At 55.5% G+C, this 20,517-nt stretch overlaps 1 protein-coding gene across 2 annotated transcripts; it reads left to right on the forward strand.

Moving 5' to 3' along the window:
• Positions 1-1,153: 1,153 nt before the first annotated feature.
• Positions 1,154-19,095, forward strand: TMEM53 (transmembrane protein 53). 2 transcript variants are annotated; one of them, XM_044677007.1, is made up of 3 exons: positions 1,154-1,313; positions 14,092-14,213; positions 18,370-19,095. In XM_044677007.1, exons 1-3 carry the CDS (start codon positions 1,250-1,252, stop codon positions 19,021-19,023), a joined length of 840 nt encoding a protein of 279 aa, XP_044532942.1. In that variant the 5' UTR covers positions 1,154-1,249; the 3' UTR covers positions 19,024-19,095. The 2 variants fall into 2 exon arrangements, with proteins under 2 accessions (XP_044532942.1, XP_044532943.1); XM_044677008.1 differs by lacking the exon at positions 1,154-1,313 and adding an exon at positions 11,866-11,884.
• The last annotated feature ends 1,422 nt before the right edge of the window (positions 19,096-20,517 follow it).

Genomic DNA, 20,517 nt, shown 5'->3' on the forward strand with positions numbered 1-20,517 from the left:
GACAGAGAGCTGAAGTGTTTTGTATCTGGAATAGCAAAGAGGCCAGTGTGAATGGATCAAAGAATATGTGTGATGGGGAGGAGGGTTTTTGGTGTAAGGAGACTGGAAAGCTGGGCGAGGGGTACTGTATGGTACTCCATCTGCTTCCTGGCATAGTTGTTGGCTATGCCTCCTGCTGGCCTGCTTTCCCTCATCTCTGCTTCTTGGTTTCCTTCAAGTCCCGGCTAAACTTTCGCCTTCTACAGCGATCTTCTTTCCTTATTCCTCTTAATTTTAGTGTCTTCCTTTGTGATTAATTCCAATTTATCCTGTACAAGGCTTGCTTTTTGCATTTTGTTTCCCCAATGATTGGGCAGGAATTGTCTTTTGAGTCTTCTCTCCCCAGTGCTTAGTATAGAGCCTGGCATCCAGTAGGCGCTTAATCCCTCCTTGACTGACTTTTTTTTTTTTTTTTTAATTTTTTTATTTTAAACCCTTAACTTCTGTGTATTGGCTCCAAGGCAGAAGAGTGGTAAGGGTAGGCAATGGGGGTTAAGTGACCTTGACTGACTTTTTGACGCTGCTGCTTTTCTATTTTAAATTCTTTTGCTGTCGGATTGCGCTCCCTTAGTCGGAAGAGTGGTTTGGGCCCAGCCCAAGGACTGAGCCTCAGTTTCCTGGTCTATACAAGGGGCTAGAGAGGGCGGGGAGGTCCCATTTGCTTTCTGCTCTACTCCCTCTCGCCTCCTCCAGCTTCCCCTAGCCTGGGAGTCGCAGAGATCGAATTGACTAGACTGAAGTTACCCCCGCAGCCCCTCGGAGCCCCGGAGCTCTGCTTACCTCACGCATACGAGAAGAGCCTTCCGATGGACGCACCTCCCCACCAATCCGTGGTCTTGCTGCCAGGCAGTAGCCAATGGTGGCGCTCTCTGGGCCTGTGGGGCGGGAGAGAGTGACGTCAGGCAGGGAGAGTGGGCGCAGTTGCTATGGCTGCGAACGCGGACAGCCCTGAGCGGGGCGGAGTGGCGCCGTTGCCATGAGGACGGGCAGGTCACAGTGCGATCCTGGCCTCTGATTGGGTAATTCTGGGACAGAGAAGGGACTTCCTGTTCTGTGTGCGAGAGGCGGGGCGAAGAACCGGAAAGGGCGGGTCCCAGCGTGCTCGGAGTCCCGACCCAGTCCCGGGCACTGGGGACTCAGGCCCGGGAGGGAGGGAGGGTTCCTGGGAGGGAACCCGGGAAGGAACTTGGGAAGGGCCCAGCCACCCGCAATGGGCTCCGCTGACTTGGACGTGACCATTCAGATCCCGGATCCACCCCACCTGCGCTGTCTGGGTATGGGGCTGGGACTGGGAGAGCGGGGGCTGGGGGCGGGGTTTCTGCCAGGGGCTCCCCCTATATATCCCCCGGGCTCCCCCATATACCAGTGGGTCCCTGTGCAAGTGATCCTCTATACACTCCAGGGGCTCCAGAGATCTCCCCATACACATCATGGGTCCTTGTGCAGGGGTTCCCTCATATATCCCTGGGGTTCCCCCATTCACCCAGAGTCCCTATGCAGGGACTCCCCTATATGCTTCTGGAGCCTCTCCCCATACACCCTCTCCCCATACACCCCCTCCCTATGCACCTTGCAAGGTCTCCCTGCATCTCTTGATCCCAGAGGCAAGAGGAGGAGGTCCTGCTGAGCCCCATACCCCATCTCCCCTTCCCCTTCTTGCCTAGAGCCAGGATACCTGCTTGACAGTTTCCTGGTCAGACTTGGAGCGTGGGAACCCCACAGGGGAGGGCCAGAACAGCCAATGACATAATGCCTTGAAACAGGGGAGATCATAAGTAAGACTGCACTCTGACATTATCATGCCTGACAAGCCCCCTGACCCCACCTCCAGCATTTAAAGCTGAAAGGGTCCTCAGAGGTCTTCTAGTGCTCCCTCCCCCCCAACTCCATTTCACTGATGAGGAATCTGGGGCACAGAGCAGGGAAGAGACTTTTCCAAAGTCACATAGGGAGTGAGTGACAGGTGGGATTATATCCCAGGTTCTCTGCTGTCCAATTCAGTGGTTCTGCCTACCCCACCAGACTGAGGGGCAGCTTGGGACAGACATTCTTTTAAGGTCTCCTGACTGACTGCCTGACTCCAGCCCAAGACTGTTGTGGGGAGGACAGATTTTTGGGGCCTCCGCTGCAGTCTTGGTCAGCCTTATTATTTTATTGATGCTAGCCCAGTAAGTGTGAGGGCATTCCTGGAAGCCTGGTGGGTTTGGAGGTTTTCTTATCCTTGGAGTCTGGTTCCAAAGCTGGGGCATGTCACATCAGGACTTGAGGGACATAGCAACTCTCCTTCTCTGAGGGAGAAAGTGCAAACCTTATTAAGATTGAGGGATGAGGGAACTGAACACAGGATCTCAGAATTGGAAGGGATTACAGAAGTCCTCCCCAGAAGGGACCCCCAGATATCTGGCTCAGATGTTATCTAGTGATGTCTCCACCATCCAGCCTTTCAGGGTGTGGTTGTATTTTTTCTGGAATTGTTTTGACTTGCTATTCCTATTCAATCTCTTAATAAAGTCAGAACATCATTTCTAGTCTACTACTCTTTTTGGGTCTTGACTTTGTCATCCAGGGTGTCAGCCATTTCTCCTAGCTTTGGGTCATCTTCAGACTGGACAAGCATATTATTCATCTCTCACCTCTGATTGAGGGATTCTGGGCAGGGATGGGATTCCTAGTTCCTTAAGTTAGAGGAGTGAAGAACCATATAGAAAGGGTCCAGAACAGAGTAATTGACTTTAAAATGTTAACTCCTTCATTCCTCCTAGACCCTCCCCCAAATTACTTATGAATCCAATTAGTTCAGGCAGCAATAGTGAAATACCTACCTGCTAGCCACTGGTGAGATACAAAGATAAGGATACAGTCCTCACCTGGGCCTGCTAGGAGCTGATCTAAGGAGAGGGCAACCATGACATAGATAAGTTATCAACAAAATCCATATATAGCAAATATATGCTATACAGGTGGTGTGGCTTGGGAGGGAGGAGAATCAGGAAAGCTTCGTGTAGAAGAGGGATGATGTCTTTTGTGGAAAGAGGAGGGATGGTGTTCCGGGCAGAGGGGACATGGAAATCTGGAGATGGAGTGCTGTGTGTGAGAAACAGAGGCAAGGCTAGAGTGACCTGATCCCAGAGGGTGGAAGGGGGGGCTGGGAAGGGGAAGACTAAAGTCCAGTCTTTAGCTGGAAAGATAGTTTGGAGGCAGGCCATGAAGGGCTTTTTAAAAGCTAAATGGGAATTACTACTACTTTTTCCTAATGGATAGGGAGCCTGCCACTGGCGATGATTGGATGCATGGATGACGTGGTCAGGAAAATTATTTTGACAGCAGTGTGGGGGATGGCTTGGACTGGGTCAAATTTCAGGTAGGGAAGCCAGTTAAGGAGGAGGTCATTCCTGTAATGCAGGTGAGAGGTGATGGGGGTGGCTGTGTGAGGGGAGACAAGGGCTGGAATGCAAGAATTGTTGTAGAGGTAGAAAAGGCGAGATTTGGTGGCAGATTGACCATGTGGTTATGAAGCTGGGAGGCTGAAAGGTTGGAATTACCTTTGAGAGAAACAGGGGAAGTTTGGAAAAGGGGAGGATTTGAGGGGAAAAGACAATTTCAGTTTTGGATTTTTGAGTTGAAGACAACATCTCGTTTGAATTAATGTGGGGAAACATGGAGACTTGCAGCTGGTTATGTAGATTTGGGAATCATTGACATAGGGTTAATAGTCTAATCTGTGGGAGCTGGTGATCACCAAGAGAGAGACAGACAGAAGAGGGAGGAGAGAAGATGGCCTAGGAGAGAGTCTTGGTGGGGGCCCTGCTGTAAAAGGGGACTGGGATGATGAGCTAGCAAAAGGGACTGAGGAGTGGGTAGGCAGGTGGGAGAGGATCAGGAGAGAGCAGTGTCATGAAAGCCTAGGCAGGAGAGGACATTCAGGAGGAGAGGAGGGTGATCAATAGTGCTAAAGTCTGCAGGGAGGTTGGGTGAAGGAGAATTGAGAAAAGGACATTGGTCTGGCAATTAAGAGATAATTAGGGGGCAGCTAGATGACTCAGTGGATTGAGAGCCAGGCCTAGAGATAGGAGGTTTTTAGAGATAGGAGGTCTTGGGTTCAAATGTGGCCTCAGACATTTCTTAGCTGTGGGACCCTGGGCAAGTCACTTGACCCCCACTGCCTAACCCTTACTGCTCTTCTGTCTGGAATCAATAAGATGGAATATAAGGGTTTATTTATTTTTTTAAAGATGTTTAGTAACTTGAGAGAGAACAGTTTCTGTGTGCGATGAGGTCAGAAAGCAGATTACAAAGGCTCATAGATAACTGCTCTGAGCCTCTGCCAGCACACTGATCATAGTATGGTCATTGTTTTAGAGTTGGTAGGGACCCTCATACACCTTATCTCCAATGCCCTCATTTTGCAATGAGGAAGATGAGGCCTGAGCTGGTTATGTAATACCCAGGAGATGGTAATCCAAATGGGCCCTGGAATTGAATTTAAGATCATTAGTTTATAATTTCCTCAATCTGCCTTTTCCCCTGATTTGAAAATAGACATAACAGAGCCAAGTGCCCTCCTCACAGGTGGCCTTGGGGAGACAGACCCCTGGTACACGAAAGGGCTTGAGAGAGAGGTGTAGTCATACCCAGAGCCCTGTAGGGATGGTTCAGCATCATAAAGTCCAAGTGATTCAGAAAGGGCTGGGACCAGTGTGACAGAGGCTGGACGTGGAGCCTTGGGAGAACCAAGGGGGAAGGGGAAATGACAAGACTTGGCATCTGACAGGTTCCAGGGGACTGAGAGAGAAGGAAGAATCGCAGCTGGCATTGAGGATCTGAGCCTCGGTGACTGGGATGGCAGTATCTTCAGCATTCATTCTAATAGTTGATAAGCATCCCTAGGAGATCTGAAAGAGAAACAAAGTCATTCTCAGTTCTGGTACCCTGGGAGGGGGGGATTCCTGGAATGGGAGGCAGCTGGTGCAGGGGATGCAGGGTTGACTCTGAAGTCTGAGGGTTTAGTTTCTTCTTTTTTTTAAACCCTTACTTTCCATCTTAGAATCATTACTGTGTGTGTTTTCAAGGCAGAAGAGTGGTGTGGCAAGGGCTAGGTAATTTGGGTTAAGTGATTTGCCCAGGGTCACACAGCTAGGGAAGTGTCCCAGACCAGATCTGAACACAGGATCTTCTGTCTCTAGGCCCGGCCCTCAGTTTGCTGAGCCACTTAGCTGCCCCCAAGGGCTTAGCTTCTAATCCTGCCTCTGCCATGATCTTGGGTAACCCTCTGAAATGAGAGGGTTGGACTATCCTCTATAAGAGCCCCTCAGCTCCATATCTGTGACCTGTCTAAGGGGGCAGCACTTGAGGTAGATTCTGAAGGTAAATGCAGGGAGAATGGATGTTTTGGGCCTGGGGATCAGGCTGGCCCAAGGCTGAGCAAGTGATATCTTTGGGGTGGGGGCAGAGAGAGCCCCCCCAAGGAGTAGCGGCCAGGAAGGGAATCTGTCAAATTCTGTTCATATTCATTCCTTTCTCCCCAGTGTGGCTTCCAGGACTCAGTGTTTGTTCTCTACCTTCACCTGTGATTTCCTTGTGCCTTAGCCCTCTCTCCTCCCCTCCTCCAGTGGCTCATGTGGCCCTGCACACTCTTGATATCCTCTTCCTGCTGGTTTGACCACTTCTGGGAGAATACTTCATGGGACACTTCGGGTTCAAACCCCTGCTTAGACCCCTAGCCAGCTGCTTGGCCACTTGGGCTTTTTTCCTCATCTCTCAGAGGATCTCTCGCATCTGCAAAATGGGGATAATAACAAGACCCACTTCCCAGGATTGTTGTGAAGGCTAAATGAGATAATAATTGTAAAGTGCTTAGCACAATGTTAGGAGCTTAATAATGCTTCTTCCCTTCCTTTTAACCCCGACTTGGACGATGTAACCCCCTAAAGCTCTCCCCCATCTAGATTCTGCCCTTTCAGACATAAGTCACTGGGATGGGGGAGGGAGGCATGAGCAGCTGGAGGTGGAAAGGGCTTTCTGTACAAGATGTCACTTAAGTTGAGCCATGAAGGAAATGAGGGATTCTGAGAGGCAGAAATAAGGAGGAAGGACATCCTAGGCACGGGAGACAGACAACTGTGGCAAATTCTGAGCTGATAGAGAGCTGATAGAGAGCAGTGAGAAGGCCAATTTGACTGGACCAAAGAGTGTATATAAAGTGTGCAATAAACTGCAAAGGCCAGTTGCAGCATGGCCACAAAGGGGTTTAAAAAGCCAACAGCTGGGTGGCTCAGTGAATTGAGAGACAGGTCCAGAGATGGGAGGTCCTGGGTTCAAATCTGGCTTCAGATACTTCTTGGCTTTGTGACCCTGGATAAGTCACTTAATTCCCATTCCCTAGTCCTTACTGCTCTTCTGTCTTGGAAGCAACACACAGTATTTGATTCTAAGATGGAAGGTAAGGTTTAAAAAAAAAAAAAGCCAAACCAACAGAGGAGCTGATATTTGGCCTTGGTGGCACTAGGGAGCCAGGGGAGTTTCACGGATAAGGGAGTTCCATGGTCACATGTGCTTTTAAGAAAATTCCTCTGACAGCCATGGAGAGGATGGAAAGGAGTGACAAGAGCTGAAGCAGGGAAACCATCCCAGAGTCTGTGGCAATGTCCAGGTGTGAGGCAGTGAGGGCCACACCAGAAAAATGGCCAGAGAGCAAAGAGAAGGAGGGATGGGAAGGGAGAACTTGATTGATAACATTTGACTCCATGTTGGATCTGTAGAGGATTAGGGCAGGCCAGAGAAACCATGAGGATCACAAAGAAGGGAAGAGAAAGGACCTTCTCTGGGAATGGATGGACTAGTAACTGACAGGAGGGAAGACCGAGCTGCCCAGGTCATAGTTTGCTTCTCTTTTCTCTGCTAAGAAGAAGGATGGAACAAAAAGGACTTAGAAGGAGTTGATACCCCAGAGAAGCAGAGGAGAGCCCTGAGCTTCCCTGCCTGAGGCCAGGTCCTGTGGCCCAGGTGAATGATACATGTTGGAGGGCCAACCCCCAGATGGTGGCTCTAACTTTTGAGCTGCTGTCAGTAAGGGGAAGATGGGGAAAGTAGGGGAGGAGCACTACTGGAGGGAAGGACGGACATCCTGGTTTGCTTTTTCTTCTTTTCTTTTCTACCATTCTTTCTATCTTCAAATCAGTACTGAGTATTGGTTCCAAGGCAGAAGAGTGGTAAGGGTTAGGCAATGGGGGTTAAGTGACTTGCCCAGGGTCATGCAGCTGGGAAGTGTTTGAGGCCAGGTTTGAATTCAGGTCTTCCCAAGTGCAGGCCTGGCTTTCTATCCACTGAGTCACTTAGCTCCCTCTCTTTTCCCTGCCGTGGCTTTCAAAAAAAGGGAAGAGAGTCGTCTCTGCCAGTCCCTGTAGGATAGGGAGCTTGGCTTTGATTCCTGGGAGATTGTAGAACAAGTGAGATGTGATTAGGGGCTGTGAAAGGAAGCAGGGACCACAGTAGCCAGGCCAGTTTCCTCCAGAACCTTGGTGACGGGCTAACCTACTTATAGGTTAGGCAACGCTGGCGATAATGATTTACCCGGAGTTGAGCAAAATGTTTGATAAAGGTTTCAGGGCCCGCCCTTGTGAGAGAGGAGAGCCGAACACGATTCGATGGATTCCAAATTGGCCGTGTCATGGTTCGGTGTCAGCCTGGCAGAGGCGTCCCAGGGATCTGTGCCTTTTTATGTTCTTATGGGTAATTTGGTAAAAGACCAAAGTGTGCAAGTATCAGATTTGCAGCTGATACAAAGCTGTGGGTAGAATCAACACACCAAGGATTCTCAACAGGCTAGAGGTACCACTGAGCTAATTTAATAAAAGGAAATCCTGTGGGAGTAAATGTACCGTCTTACAGTTGGATAGAAAAAACAATGAGCTATCCAAGGACAGCATGGGGGAGGTTTGGTTAGAAAATAGTTGGTCAGGGCAGCTAGGTCACTCAACGGATAGAGGGCCAGGCCTGGAGATGGGAGATCCTGGGTCCTGTGGAATTCCTAGCTTTGTGACCCTGGACAAGTCACTTAAACCCCGTTGCCTAGCCTTTTCTGCTCTTCTGCCTTGGAACTGATACTTAATATTGATTCTAAGGCAGAAGGTAAGGATTAAAAAAAAAAAAGAGAAAATAGTTGGTCTGAAAAAGAGTTTAGCTTATTTTTTTGGCAGGCTGTAAGTTCAGTGAGTCAGCAGGGCAATGGGGCTCAAACAAACAAACAAAGCTCAAAGGAGCTTGAGTTGCATTAAGGGGGTCAGGTGTCCAGGAGTGAGGAGATGTTGGGCCTTCCGTCCTTCACCCGAGCCCGCATCTTTATCTGGACGATGACATTCAGTGCTGGCGGGCCACAGCTTTAGAAGGTTGTGGGCAAACTAGAGAGTGTTCAGAGGAAGGGAGGAGCCAGTGCCACGAAGGGCCTGGAATCCATGTCCCATGAGGACTGGGAATACTGCTCCTGGAGAAGAGATGCCCTGGCCCAGGGCGGAGAGATGGGCTCACAAGGAGAGATCAGTGCTGTGCCCTGGGAGGAGGAGGGCTCTCCATCCCCGGAGGCCTTCCAGTGGAGGCAGGTGTGTGACTGCAGGGATTCCCTCGAAGCCCTGGGGGTCCCTGCTGACCCTCAAATCCTGCGATTCCCAGCCCTTTCTGGGACTTTGTCTCCTCTGAGTTGGGGGGCCTCTTTGCTGCTCATCTTTTTTCCACTCTTGTTCCTCTCTGTGGAATCTGCCTTGGTGTATCCCCCTTGGCCAGTTTTCTTCTTCCCTTTTCCTTTAACATCGAAAGCCCCTTTGATTTGATTTGTAAGACACTTGGAAAGCGGATTCCTCCTTGCCTTTGCCTGGCGCACTTTGGCCCAGGCCAGGGGCTGGCACACTTGTATTTTAGTCCTGGCCCAGAAATAGAAGTCCCATTGTCAGGCACTTTCTTTGAAACCAGCTGTTCCCTTCCCAGATATCTTTTCTGGTCTGAATGGCTGCGCTTCAATAGGCAGCAGGGATGGAAATAGCACCTGTGCTCCAGAGGGCATCCGATTTCTGCCCCAGACCTTAGGAAGCAGTGGGTGGGGGAGGAGCTGGTTGGACGAGTCTTGGGAGGTTCTCTAGGACCTTTCAGATCTGTTCTCCGCTTAAGACGGCCCATTGTTGCCCATTGGGAAAGAGGTCCTTCTGCAGGGATTAGCCTCTCTGGGCTTTGAGGGGCGCTGTGGGAGCCGCCAAGGATTGAGAAGGGGAGGATGCCTAGCTAGAGGAGGAAGGCTCGGAAACAGGATGGAGAGTTGGCCAGGAAGGGGTCCTGGAGATCGTGTCAGCCCCTTTCTCTCCATTTTATAGATGGGCAGAAGCTGCCACTTTGGTCTCTGTGTACCAGGATCTTGCACAGAGTGTGCACTTAATAAAGGCTTGTGGGTGAGGAAATGAAGTGAATGACCCGGCAGGTAGCTGTAGAAACAGGAATGGAAGAAGGGCCTTGGAGTTTTGGGGGTCGAGGGTGACCTTTGAGAGGAACCACAGCAGAGTGAAGTGGAGGGAAGCCTGATGGGTGGAACCGGGGCCTGAGGAGAGGTGGCAGTGGGTGGCCACTGCCAGAGATAGAACGGGCACAAGCTTGTTTCAGTGTGGCGTAAGCTGAGCCTGTGTGGGGGCAGAGGGAAGGAGGGAGAATGGAGGTGATGCTGGAGGGAGGATGGGCCCCAAGCCACAGGCTGAGGTCAGAGGAGGGACACCCCAGCCTCTGTGTGCATGTTGGGGCGTTCCAGAGCCAAGGGCAGGACACAGGCCTTCCGTCCGGGTGCCCCTGTGTCCCTACGAGAAGGGCCCAGGACAAAGCAGGGGTCAGCGTGACGCCAGCTGCCCTCCCTGACTGCTCCTGGCTCTGGGAGGCCCTCTGGCCTGTAGCTTGGTCAGTAATGACTTGGAGGGTGATCAGGGAACTTTGGCTTCCAGCATACCTGTTTCTGGAAAACCTTTTTCCAACCATGCTTGCCCTTCTTTGTGACTGGTAGCGTAGAGATGGCTGGGCCGCTGGCAAGCCTGAGGGCCGGGCATTGGAGGGCCAGGTTCTCTGGGCAGTGGATGGTGTGGACATGGGGTGAGAGAAGCGATGGTAGCCTTTAGAGTCCACCTCTACTCCCTTACCACCAGGGATTGTTCAGGGTGATCCGGTGCCATGAGAGAGAGAAGGCCAAGAGGACCCATAGAGGTACTCTTGGGGGGTAGGAAGGCTGGCTGGGTTCAGAGCTTCATTCTGATGTGTGCCAGCTGATGGGGAGCCCTAGAGAAGTCACTTCCCCCTCACTCACTCCCCCAACTTTCTTCACCTGTAAACCAGGGCTTCAAAGGAAGGAAGCTTGGCTCTGAGTCATAGGGTTCGAGCCCCCTGCACAACCTTGGACTTCTGTCCCTCTCCCTGGGCCCCACGCTCTTCCCTTCAGGTGGGGGGGTCTCCTCGGCCTCTGAGGTCCCTTTTCCCTGCCCATCTAGGAGATTCTGCAACAGCAGCCCCAGAGCCCCTCCTAGTGGAGCTATGGCTCTCTCTTCACATGGGGCAGTGCTGGGGGCCCCAATGGGATTCTCTATCCTGGGGCCCCGAGGGGAGCTTCAGGGCTCACCTCCACCAGGCTCCTGCTTGCCTCCGCTTGTGGCGGTCAGATGGAAGGCTCCACTAGGTTATAGGCCAGGGGTCCCGGGTATCCCTATGTCCATAGGCCCACGGCTGGGGCTGTGTGCCCTGCTCCAAGAAGGAATGGAGACAGGCTGCTCATAGAGCCACAGGCCTCCTCATTTATAGGGGAAACCACTGAGGCCCTGAGCTGGGACCAGGAGCCAGGTGGGCTTCCCCCAGGAAATGAGGAGGAGGGGTGGGCAGAGGGGCCTCCGCGGCTGCCCGGGCCCCTCTCTCAGCTCCAGCCTCCTCGCCCTGCCCTTGCTTCCCTCTCTCCTCCGGCCCATGCCCAGCCTCAGGCCCGGCGGGAGTGCTGGCTGTAGTTGTGGGCTGCTCCCTTCATCACTAAGGCTCAGCCTTCTCCTCTATAGAGTGGGCACATTGGCATCCTGAGGCTTGTGAGAGGACTTTGTACGCTGAGGAGGGAGCCCTGTACCTGCCCAGGCTGGCCAGAAACTCAATCAAGAAGCTGACAGGCAGGGACAGTCCAGGAGCCAGGGTGTTGCCAAGGATGCAGCCCCCGCAGCTCGGGCCGGCCCACAGGGATGGACCCAGGGGTCTGCCGGTGACAGCCAGGGGTCACGGGAGGCACAGCCGCCCCTCTGTTCCCAGACTTTGGGACTCCATTAATTTCTACAAGAGCAGCTGGCCTCCTCTCGGTCAGGGGTCAGTAACTGATATATTGACTATCCCTTACAGAACCTTAAAACTTAGAGGGCACCAACCCGGCCCCCATAAATCCGAATCAGAAGCGGGAGGGGGCGGCCTTTCTTTGTCCTTTAATGGTGCAGCACCCTGGCCTGTCCTGGGGAGCCACCAGAGCGCGGGAGGGAGGGAGGGCCCCTCTCAGCTCTTGGGAAGCACCGTGGGTGCTAGGATGGTGAGGGTCATGTGTGTGCGCGGCTGTGTGTGGGGGAGAGTGTGTGTGCCCACGTGTGACACGGGGGGGCGGTGGGCTTAGTTGCCTCCCCACCTCCATGCCGGGGCTGCATGAAAAGAGGCAGAGCTTATAGAGACAGGGAGGAGGGAGGTGACCGTCCCTCTCTGTCCTCTGCCCTCCCCAGACCTCACCTGGAGGATTGTGATCGGTTCTGGGCAGCACACCTTAAAGGGAGCAGTGCTAAAGTAGACATCAGCCAGAGGAGGCCAGCCAGGATGGGTAAGGGCCCAGAGTTGATGCCGTGTGAAAATATGACGGAACTGGGAATGGTTAGGCCGGAGAAAGGGCCGTCCTGTGGAGGAGACCCCGGAGGACCCAAGCAGGAGCGAGGCGTGGGGAGGGGGGTGCTGATAAGGAGGGCTGCCCCAGGGTGGCATGGGCTGCCTCTCCTTGGAGGTCTGAGAAGAGAGGCTGGACAGCTGGAGCGGGGATTCCGGCCAGATACAGGCTGGCTCGGACCCTGCCGAGCTCCCTTCTACCTGCCAAATTCTGATTTTGTGCCTCCTCGAGAGAGGGCCCTGGCTGAAGAAGCCCAGGGATGGGACCCAGAGATACGGGCTCGGGTTGAGGTGGGCCTTTGTCTGACGGGCTGCTTCAAGACTCCCCTCGTCCCTCGTCAGGAGAGCGTGACGAGGAGTCTGGCCTCTCTTCTTGTATCCCAGGCGCCTGGCCCGTCTCAGGCAGGGGCTTAATAAATGTTTCTTCAAGGGCCAGGCAGGGAGGACTTTCTAAAAGCCAGGCACAAGGTTTTAATATAGGACCGTCACACGGTGATCAGTGCAGAGATGGAAGAGAATTTAGAGGCCATCTAATCCACCTCTCTCACCTGGCAGTTCAGAATCCGAGGCCTGGCGAGGTTAAGCCGTGAGGAGGGTGAAACTAGTTCCGGGGCCCCAGGGGATACCCACAGGAGCCCCATTTTGAGAAATGCCCTTCGCGCACCCCCACAGACTGACTTCCTGCTTCCCCCCAGACCACAGGTTCCCTTCCACTCTCTTGGGAACCTTTGGCCTGCCGTTCCCTCCCCTCCCATCTGGAATGCCCCCTCTCCTCCTCTCCATCCAGCTTCCCTTCGAAGCACGGCCCTCCCGAGGCCTGCTCTGGTTTGCCTCGATGTCAGCGGCAGCGTCTCCTTTGTGCAAAGCCTTTGTGGGCCGCCTGCCTTTCCTTAAGCGCATGGACCCGTGCGGGGAGCGTGAGCTGGATTCACTCTTGTCCTGTCACGGACTCAGAGGTCGCGGATTAGACGCCTCCTACATGTAAATGTGGCTGACTTGAAGGAAGCGAGCTTGAAGGCAGGGCAGACCCCTCGGCCAGCTCCGGGTGCTGAGTGGGGACGGGCTGTGGTTGCTGCTTCTCGGATGGGCCTCGGAGCTCCCCCAGCCCACGTCAGTCCATCTTCCATCCAGCCACCAAAGCGAGAGTCCTCTGGTCACCCCCTACTCAACAAGCCGTACTGCCTCTCTCCTGCCTCCAGGATTCAATACACGTGCTGTTTGGCATTCAAAGCCTTTCGTGGCCTGGATCTCTCTTGCCTTTCCAGTCTTCTTTTTTTAGACCTTCTGTCTTAGAATATAGTTCCAAGGCAGAAGAGCGCTAAGGGCTAGGCATTAGGGGGTAAGTGACTTGCCCAGGGTCACCCAGCTAGGCAATGTCTGAGGCCAGATTGGATGCCAGGACCTTCCCTTTCCAGACCAGGTGCTCTATCCACTGAGCTACCTAGCTGCCCCTCTATTCATCTGTTGTAGACGTTTCTTGGCATGGCTTTTCCTTGAGGGCTGGACTGTCTTTGGCCTCCTTTTGTATCTCCAGGGCTTAGAGGTGCAATGCCTGGCACCTGGTGGGCGCTTCATCAATGTTTGATGACCCCTGTCAGTGGGATTGGTGAGGGTGTGCGGATGGCCCGGGGCAGCCCCTGGGGCTGGAAGGGTGAGGAAGAGCTGTCTCAGAGGGCTAGGCTGTGTGTGTGGGTAGTGAGCGAGTCCCCCTCAGGTGGAGGTGGGATGAGCGGTGCTGAGGCTGACCAGAGGAGCCAGCAGGATGAGAGGCAGGACAGTGTAATGTTCAGTGCCAGATAGGAGTGTTGGGGGGCAGGGCACCGACACTCACCGGGTGAGCTTGGGCAAGTCTCCTCACTCTTTGGGAGCTGTCAGAGTGGGCGATGACGCCTGCCTTTCCTCTGCCTTCTCGGCCAATCTTGAGCTTATGGTTCTGGGATGGACGTGAAGGCCCTGAAGGTCCTGCTCAGCTTTAGGTCCAGGGCACATCTGTCCTCCCTGCGAAGGCCCTCATGTCATTGTGGAGGGGGGTCTGGACTTGTGGGAAGAGGGGCCCAAAGGGCAGAGGGCAGGGCCCCCCCTGCCCCCGACACTAACCTCTGTTCTTGAGGGGACACTTGGCCTAGTGTGACCTGGATTGTGTTTCAGAAACGAGCACGGATATCGAGAAGAAAGACAAAGGGACGGAGCAGCCGGTGGTGATTCTGCTGGGCTGGGGAGGCTGCACAGACAAAAACCTGTCCAAGTACAGCAGCATCTACTACAACAGGGTGAGTGAGTGGCCTTGATGGGCCCTCAGGCTCCAGCCTGGCCACCTCTTCTCTCTCCTGTGCGGGCAGGAGCGTCCTGTATGTGCCGCCCAAGCCCTGGCCAAGTCCTTGCTGGGTACAAGGACAGTGAAAGGCCAGGCCTGCCTTGGGAGAGCTTCCAGCTGAATGGCAGGAGGAGGTCTAGGAGGCAGGCAGGGCTCCAAGAGGACGGTGGGGGTGGAGACAGAGGACCAAGACTCGTCAGGGAAATGCCCAAGAGTTGAGCTGGCTGGAGGCGAAAGGGAGGAGAGGAGGCTGGGGCTGGAGTGTTGGCGAGTCTTAAGTGCCAGGCCAAAGGGTGCTGGAGGGCGCCTGAGGTTGGAGGCTGGGCCAGTCTTATCCCTTTCTTGAAGACAGATGTGGGGGGGCAGCTAGGTGGATAGAGAGCCAGGCCTGGAGATGGGAGGTCCTGGGTTCAGATGTGGCCTCACACAATTCCTAGCTATGTGACCCTGAGCAAGTCACTTAACCCCCATTGCCTAGCCCTTGCAGCAATTCTGACTTAGAACTGATACTAAGACAGGAGGTATGAGTTTTAGAAAAAAACAAATAAACCAAAAAAGACAGGTCTGGGGCCACCAGGGAGGCCTGCACTGGTGCTTGGGAGCAGAGGATCCATCGTTCTCTCTGCTGAGAGTGCCTGCCTCATGCCCAAGGCTGGCTGCCCAGGAGCAGCTTTTTGGGTAGATGGCTGCTCTGAATGGGCCGTATGTGCCAGGATGCAGGCTTTGCTGCCGTTTAGAAAGGCTCAGAGCCAGCGTGCTTGGAGCATCCTCCATGGGCCTTCTCTGCCTCCGGAGGTGGGGAGTCCCCCAGCATGAGCTGCTCGGCCCTCAGCCAGCCTGAGGCTAGGACTTCTGTTCTCCTTGGCCTCCTGGTCTTTTCTCCCTCTCTAAGCTTTTCGTTCGTGTGTGGAATGGGGTTTTCTCTCTTCCAAGCCCTGGCTGAGCCCTCTGCCTCTTTTAACCTTGCCCTCTGCCTTTCTCCAAGGCCTTCCTCCTATCGGGAGCCTCAGAGAGGGCCAGAGGTTTGCCCATCAGTGGCAGGGCCAGGCCAGGCCTCTGCATTTCTGATCTTTAGTCCTGGGCTCTTTTCTCTCTGATTGCTCGTTTGTCTTGGGCAGAGTGTGAACAAATCCCTTTTTCTCTGAGCTCTGCTGAGACAAGATTGGAATGTTTTTGGAAGGTGTTTTTGCAAGAAAAAAGACAAAATGATGGGGCCCAAAGATGGAGCATGGAGCCCCTTCGCCAGGCACCACACCACTTCTTCCATGTAGGCTCTGGAGCCTTCCCTTCAGACTGGGGACATTCAGGGTGTGACATCACCTAGATAGGCTGGGCTCCTAGGGCCCACTTAGGGGAGGCCTCCACGTCCCCTTCTGCACCCACAGATTTCCTCTCACCATGCCACCAGGCCCAGACTCATTCACTGTTTGGGTTGTCTGCTTCTGCCTCGTGGGGAAGAATTTCTTTCCATCAGGCCCTGGCCTGGGGGCCTCTATTCTGCCCCTCAGGCCAGAGGTGGACTGACCTCATCCCCTTTCCTTCTGATTCTAGTCAGATCCAGATCCATCGAGTAACCACCCCTGAGCACCTGTTGGGTGTCAAAGACCCGTCAGGCTCTCCACTCATTAGGTACGTCAACAGGGTGAGCCATTCACTGGCTAGAGCTTTCTTGGTTCAGGTGCCCCCTGGAAAGCGGTCTTCTCAGATCCCAGCCCTCCACTTTTAGGGAGCAGAATGACCTACCACCTCAATAAGTAAAAGGAGACGGGTATCTTACGCCATCCAGGCCTGGCACACTGAGGATCTTTGTCTCTTTCTGCCTCCTCTGGCCTTCCATCTTCTCCTTCTCTGTCTCTTGTCTCTTGGAGGCCTGGCCACGTTCCCCTCTGCCACTTCTGGTCTGTGGCCCGGCCCGGCCTTCTTGGTGCCCTTCAGCCTCTCCATGCTGTTGTCCCTCATGCCCAGACTGTACCCCTTCCTCATCTCTGCTCCCTTCCAAGCTCAGCCTTTCTAATCCCCCCGGCAGGCCTCTACCTCCCCCCGTTAGCTTGTACATGCTGTCCCTTGATAGAATGGAGCTTCTGGAGATCAGGGGCTCTTCTGCGATTTGTCTGTCTGTAGGGCCCGGCACCCAGGAGGTGCTTAATAAGCGCCTGTTGGTGGATTGGGGCGAGCCAAAGATTAGGGAGGCCGCTTGAGCGGCGTCTCCAGGGGCTTGCAGCCCCTCACTCTGTCTGATCCGGAGATGGACCCTGCTTAGCTGGAGGAGATCTGCGGAGGCAACAGGGCCTTCTCCATCTTTTTGGGTTGGTTCCCCTCGGGGGAAGGCAACCTTTGAATGCCAACTTTTCCTTCTTTGGAGGGAGGGAAATCGAGACACAGAACGAGAAGTGGCTTACCCTGGGTTCTAATCCTGGGGGTGGTCTTGTGTAAATGGTACCAGCGAATGACTGGAACCCAGCACCCTGCCTGCTAGACATTGTGAATGGAGATGAAGGGAGAAGCTGTGAGCTGGCTTTGGTCTGCAGTATGAGCCTGGGGTCTCTCTAGTCCTCTCCTCTCCATGGAGAGCACGAGAGACAGGCTGGGGTGTCCGGGAGTCTCTGGGGAGCTCAGAGGGTCCCTGGCAATGGCACATGCCTCTGCCTGACTCAATGGGAAGACGCCTTTTGCATGGTCCCTTTGGCCTGATGTCTCTGTCTCTGGAAGAAACGTGGGGTTAGGGGGTGCTGAGGACCTTGCAGAGGGGAGGGGACAAGGGAAGCTGAGCCATTTCTTTGGGGTCTAATGGAAAGGCAAGAACAGCTCCTAGGCTGGAGGGGGAAAGATGGAGGGAATGAAGGAGACGGGGAGAAAGGAGAGAGGGAGGAAGAAAGGAGAGGGGCTGAGACAGGAGGGGAGAGAAGGACGAGGAGGAGGGAGGAGAGAGGGACAGAGAGACATGAGACAGAGATGGGAATGGGGGGAGGAAAGAGGAAGAAAGGAAGGAGGCAGGGACAGGAGAGAGACAGGGAGGAGAGGAGAGAGAGATGGAGACAGGAGAAAGGGAGAGGGGGAAAGTCTGAGGGACGGAGACAAGAGGAGGGGACCCTGGAAGGAGCTGGGTCCTCTTGGAGAGGCTGGGGGAGACCACCCTTTCCCTGAGGTGCCAGCCCTCAGGCAGGAAAGGCTGGGCACCCAGGAGCCAGGCTGGCTTTTTGTCCTGAAGCCTCTCCTGCATTTCTAAGCATTGGGGAGACTGGTGCCAAATGTAACCCGGGCAGTGAGGGGCAGTCCCTTGTTCCCTCATCTCATCTCTGCCCCTCCCCTCCTTTCCTCTTGGCTGGGTAAATTATTGAGGGTCAGTACAGAATTCTGCCCTTGAGTTTCCCGAAAAATGAGCCTACGTGTGTGAAGGCTGGCCGGTAGTCACCCGGTAAAAGATCCAGAGGTCCTGGTGGCCTGCTAGCTCTGAAGGAGCCCTCACTGTGTGATGGCAGCGAGAGGAGCCCCGTTCAGATCTCAGCTGCAGGTCTAGGTTGGGGGCAAGGGGAGAAGGGGGACCCCCCACTCCATTTGGAAAGGGAGAGCCCAGCAGGTGACTAGGACCGTGAAGCATTCTGCCAGGGGTCAGTGAAAGCATAGGAGGGCATTAAGGCTGGGAGGGAGGGGAGGCGATGATGGGTGGGAGGCACAGCTTGGTGGAAGAAGGAGCCGGTCACCCTGAGAGCCTGGACTTTGGCCAGGATGTGTTAGAAGAGATTGAGCCGGATGACACGAGAGCCCCGGCCCAGGTCTGCTGACCTGCACCCTTGGGAGCCTGCTCCTGCAGCCCCCACCCCATCCCAGGCCAAACTGGCCTGCTGCTGGTGCCTGGAACTTGGTAGGCTCAGGGGGGCCAGCAGGCTTTACCGCACGCTCACCGCCATCCACAGCTCTGCTGTCGTGGCGCGGGGGGGGGGGGGGGGGGCTGGGGGCTGGAGTGAGTTCTTGGCTCTCAGCCCAGTCGTCGAGGCCCGGCCTTCCGAGTTGGCCTCTAGCTCTGGGGTGTGTGTGTGTGTGTGAGGGGGGAGCCTCCCCCCTAGGCTGGCCGCCCCCCAGGTCGGGAGCTGACCGGGTCTCTGTGCCCCCAGGGATGCATCGTGATCCGTTATATCGCCCCCTGGCAGCTGGCCTTCTTCTCGGAGCCCTTCGGCATCCCGGCCCTGCGCACCCCCGCCAAGAAGCTGCTGGAGCTGCTCTTCGACTATGAGATCGAGAAGAAGCCGCTCCTGTTCCACGTGTTCAGCAACGCGGGGGTCATGCTGTACCGCTACGTCATCGAGCTGATCCACACCCATCGCCAGTTCAGCCACCTGCGGGTGGTGGGCACCATCTTCGACAGCGCCCCCGGCAACCGCAACCTGGTGGGGGCCGTGCGGGCGCTGTCGGCCATCCTGGAGAACAAGCGGCCCGCCCTGCGCATCTTCCTCCTCCTCACCTTCGCCGTGGCGGTGGTCATCATGCGGCTGCTGCTGTCCCCCATCACCGCCCTCTTCCACGTCAACTACTACGACGCGCTCATGAAGCAGTCATCGCGCTGGCCCGAGCTCTACCTCTACTCCAAAGCGGACCGGATCATCCGGGCCAGTGACATCGAGCACATGGTGGTGGCCCGGCTGGAGCAGCAGGTGCTGGTGCGAGCCGTGGACTTCACCGCCTCGGCCCACGTCAGCCACATGCGGGACTACCCCACCTACTACACCAGCCTCTGCCTGTCCTTCCTCTACAATTGTGTGCACAGCTGAGGGCTCAGCCCCCCGGCCGGCCATCCATCGGCGCCCCCCGCCCCCCAGAAATAAAAGTTGGCTTCCCCTCCAGCCGGGCGCCTCCTCTCTGCCTCGGACCTTTGCGTCACGCCCCGTCAGCCCTGCCCAGGGGCCGGGAGTTTCACGGAGCGGCTCCCTCTCGCCCCAGCTTCCCGGGGGGGGGGTGGCGATGGGGAGGGGGGGACTGAGGGAGCGGATGGCTATTTCGGGGGTTTTCCGGTCAAGCTATTGGCCAGACTCCCTCTCCCGCCTCTCGCCATCACAGGAGGAAGGTGCAGAGATGCCAGGGGAGGGGGGAGCTTGGAATCGATGGGGGACCTTGGCTCACCCAGAGCCTCCTGACTCCTTCCAGGGGCTCGGGGCCAGAGGCCGGGCTGTGGCTGGCTTGTAGTCCCCCGTCCTCTGAGCCCCGCCTGGGTAGGAGGAGGCTGTCCCAGAGGCATGTGGAAGGCAGGCCTGGAGGCCCGGCTTCCCTGGAGAGTCCTCAGAAGCAGCTGGGCTCTGAGCACTCCACAAACCTTTCCCTCTTCCGATTTCTGGGCTGGCTGCAGGCCGGGTTCTCGAGTCTTAGCGTCTGGCCCCCTTTGGGTCCCAGAGGCCTAGGTGTGAGCACCCCCTCCAAGCGGCCATCCTGCCTCTGAGCCAGCGCTCTGGTCGGGAGGGCCCTCCTGACGTCCAGCCCAATCCCTGCCTCGTGGCCCCTCTGGGACAGGGACCCTGTCCTCCCACCCCTTAAGCCTCTTGCCAGGAGCCAGCGGATTCTGCCGTGTCCCGAGCTCCAGGCTCTCCCTTGGCCACTCTGGCCACGCGCCAGGGTGCCTCCTAAACCACGGGGTCCCGAGCTAGTCCGCCCAGGACACCAGAATGGCCATGTCCACGCTGCCTGGTAGCCTCCTATTAGCTGGGTCTTACTCAGAGTTGCTGCTGGCCCTCCCTCCAGACGTGCCATGGCAGTCCATCTTGGAAGTTGACTTCTGAACCCAAGACTTTCCATTCCTACCCCAGATTTGAGCCAGCGCTGTGTCAGCACACTGGACGCACCTGCTGGCCGTGCCTTTACCCAGCCAGACCTCTGGAGACCTTCGCACTGTCTGGGGTGGCTTTGGGAGCAAGACGGAGGACCTGGCCCGGGCCAGGCCGCAGGGGCCTGTCTGTGAACTACCCTGGGCTGGGCCGGCTTTGCCGAGGGCCCTTGGGGCCTCCTCGCCCCTCCTGGAGCCTCATTCCACATCAGCGAAGGGAAGGAGCCTGGGAAGGGAGCCGGCTCGGAGCCGCAGCTTCCAGAGCCCTTCTCTGCAGTCATCCTCACACGTGGCCAACAGGTGGCGGTGCTGCCCCATCCAGGCGGGCCTAGGCTCGAGCCCAGTGGGGAACTGGGGGGTGGGGGTGCCTCCCCCCCATACCTACGGCCTGGGAAAAGGCCTCTTGGCATTGGGCTCCCGCAGCCAATGTGCGCTTGGCTGGTAAATGCCC

The sequence above is a fragment of the Gracilinanus agilis genome, chromosome 4 (genome assembly GCF_016433145.1).
Source record: "Gracilinanus agilis isolate LMUSP501 chromosome 4, AgileGrace, whole genome shotgun sequence".
NCBI lineage: Eukaryota > Metazoa > Chordata > Mammalia > Didelphimorphia > Didelphidae > Gracilinanus > Gracilinanus agilis.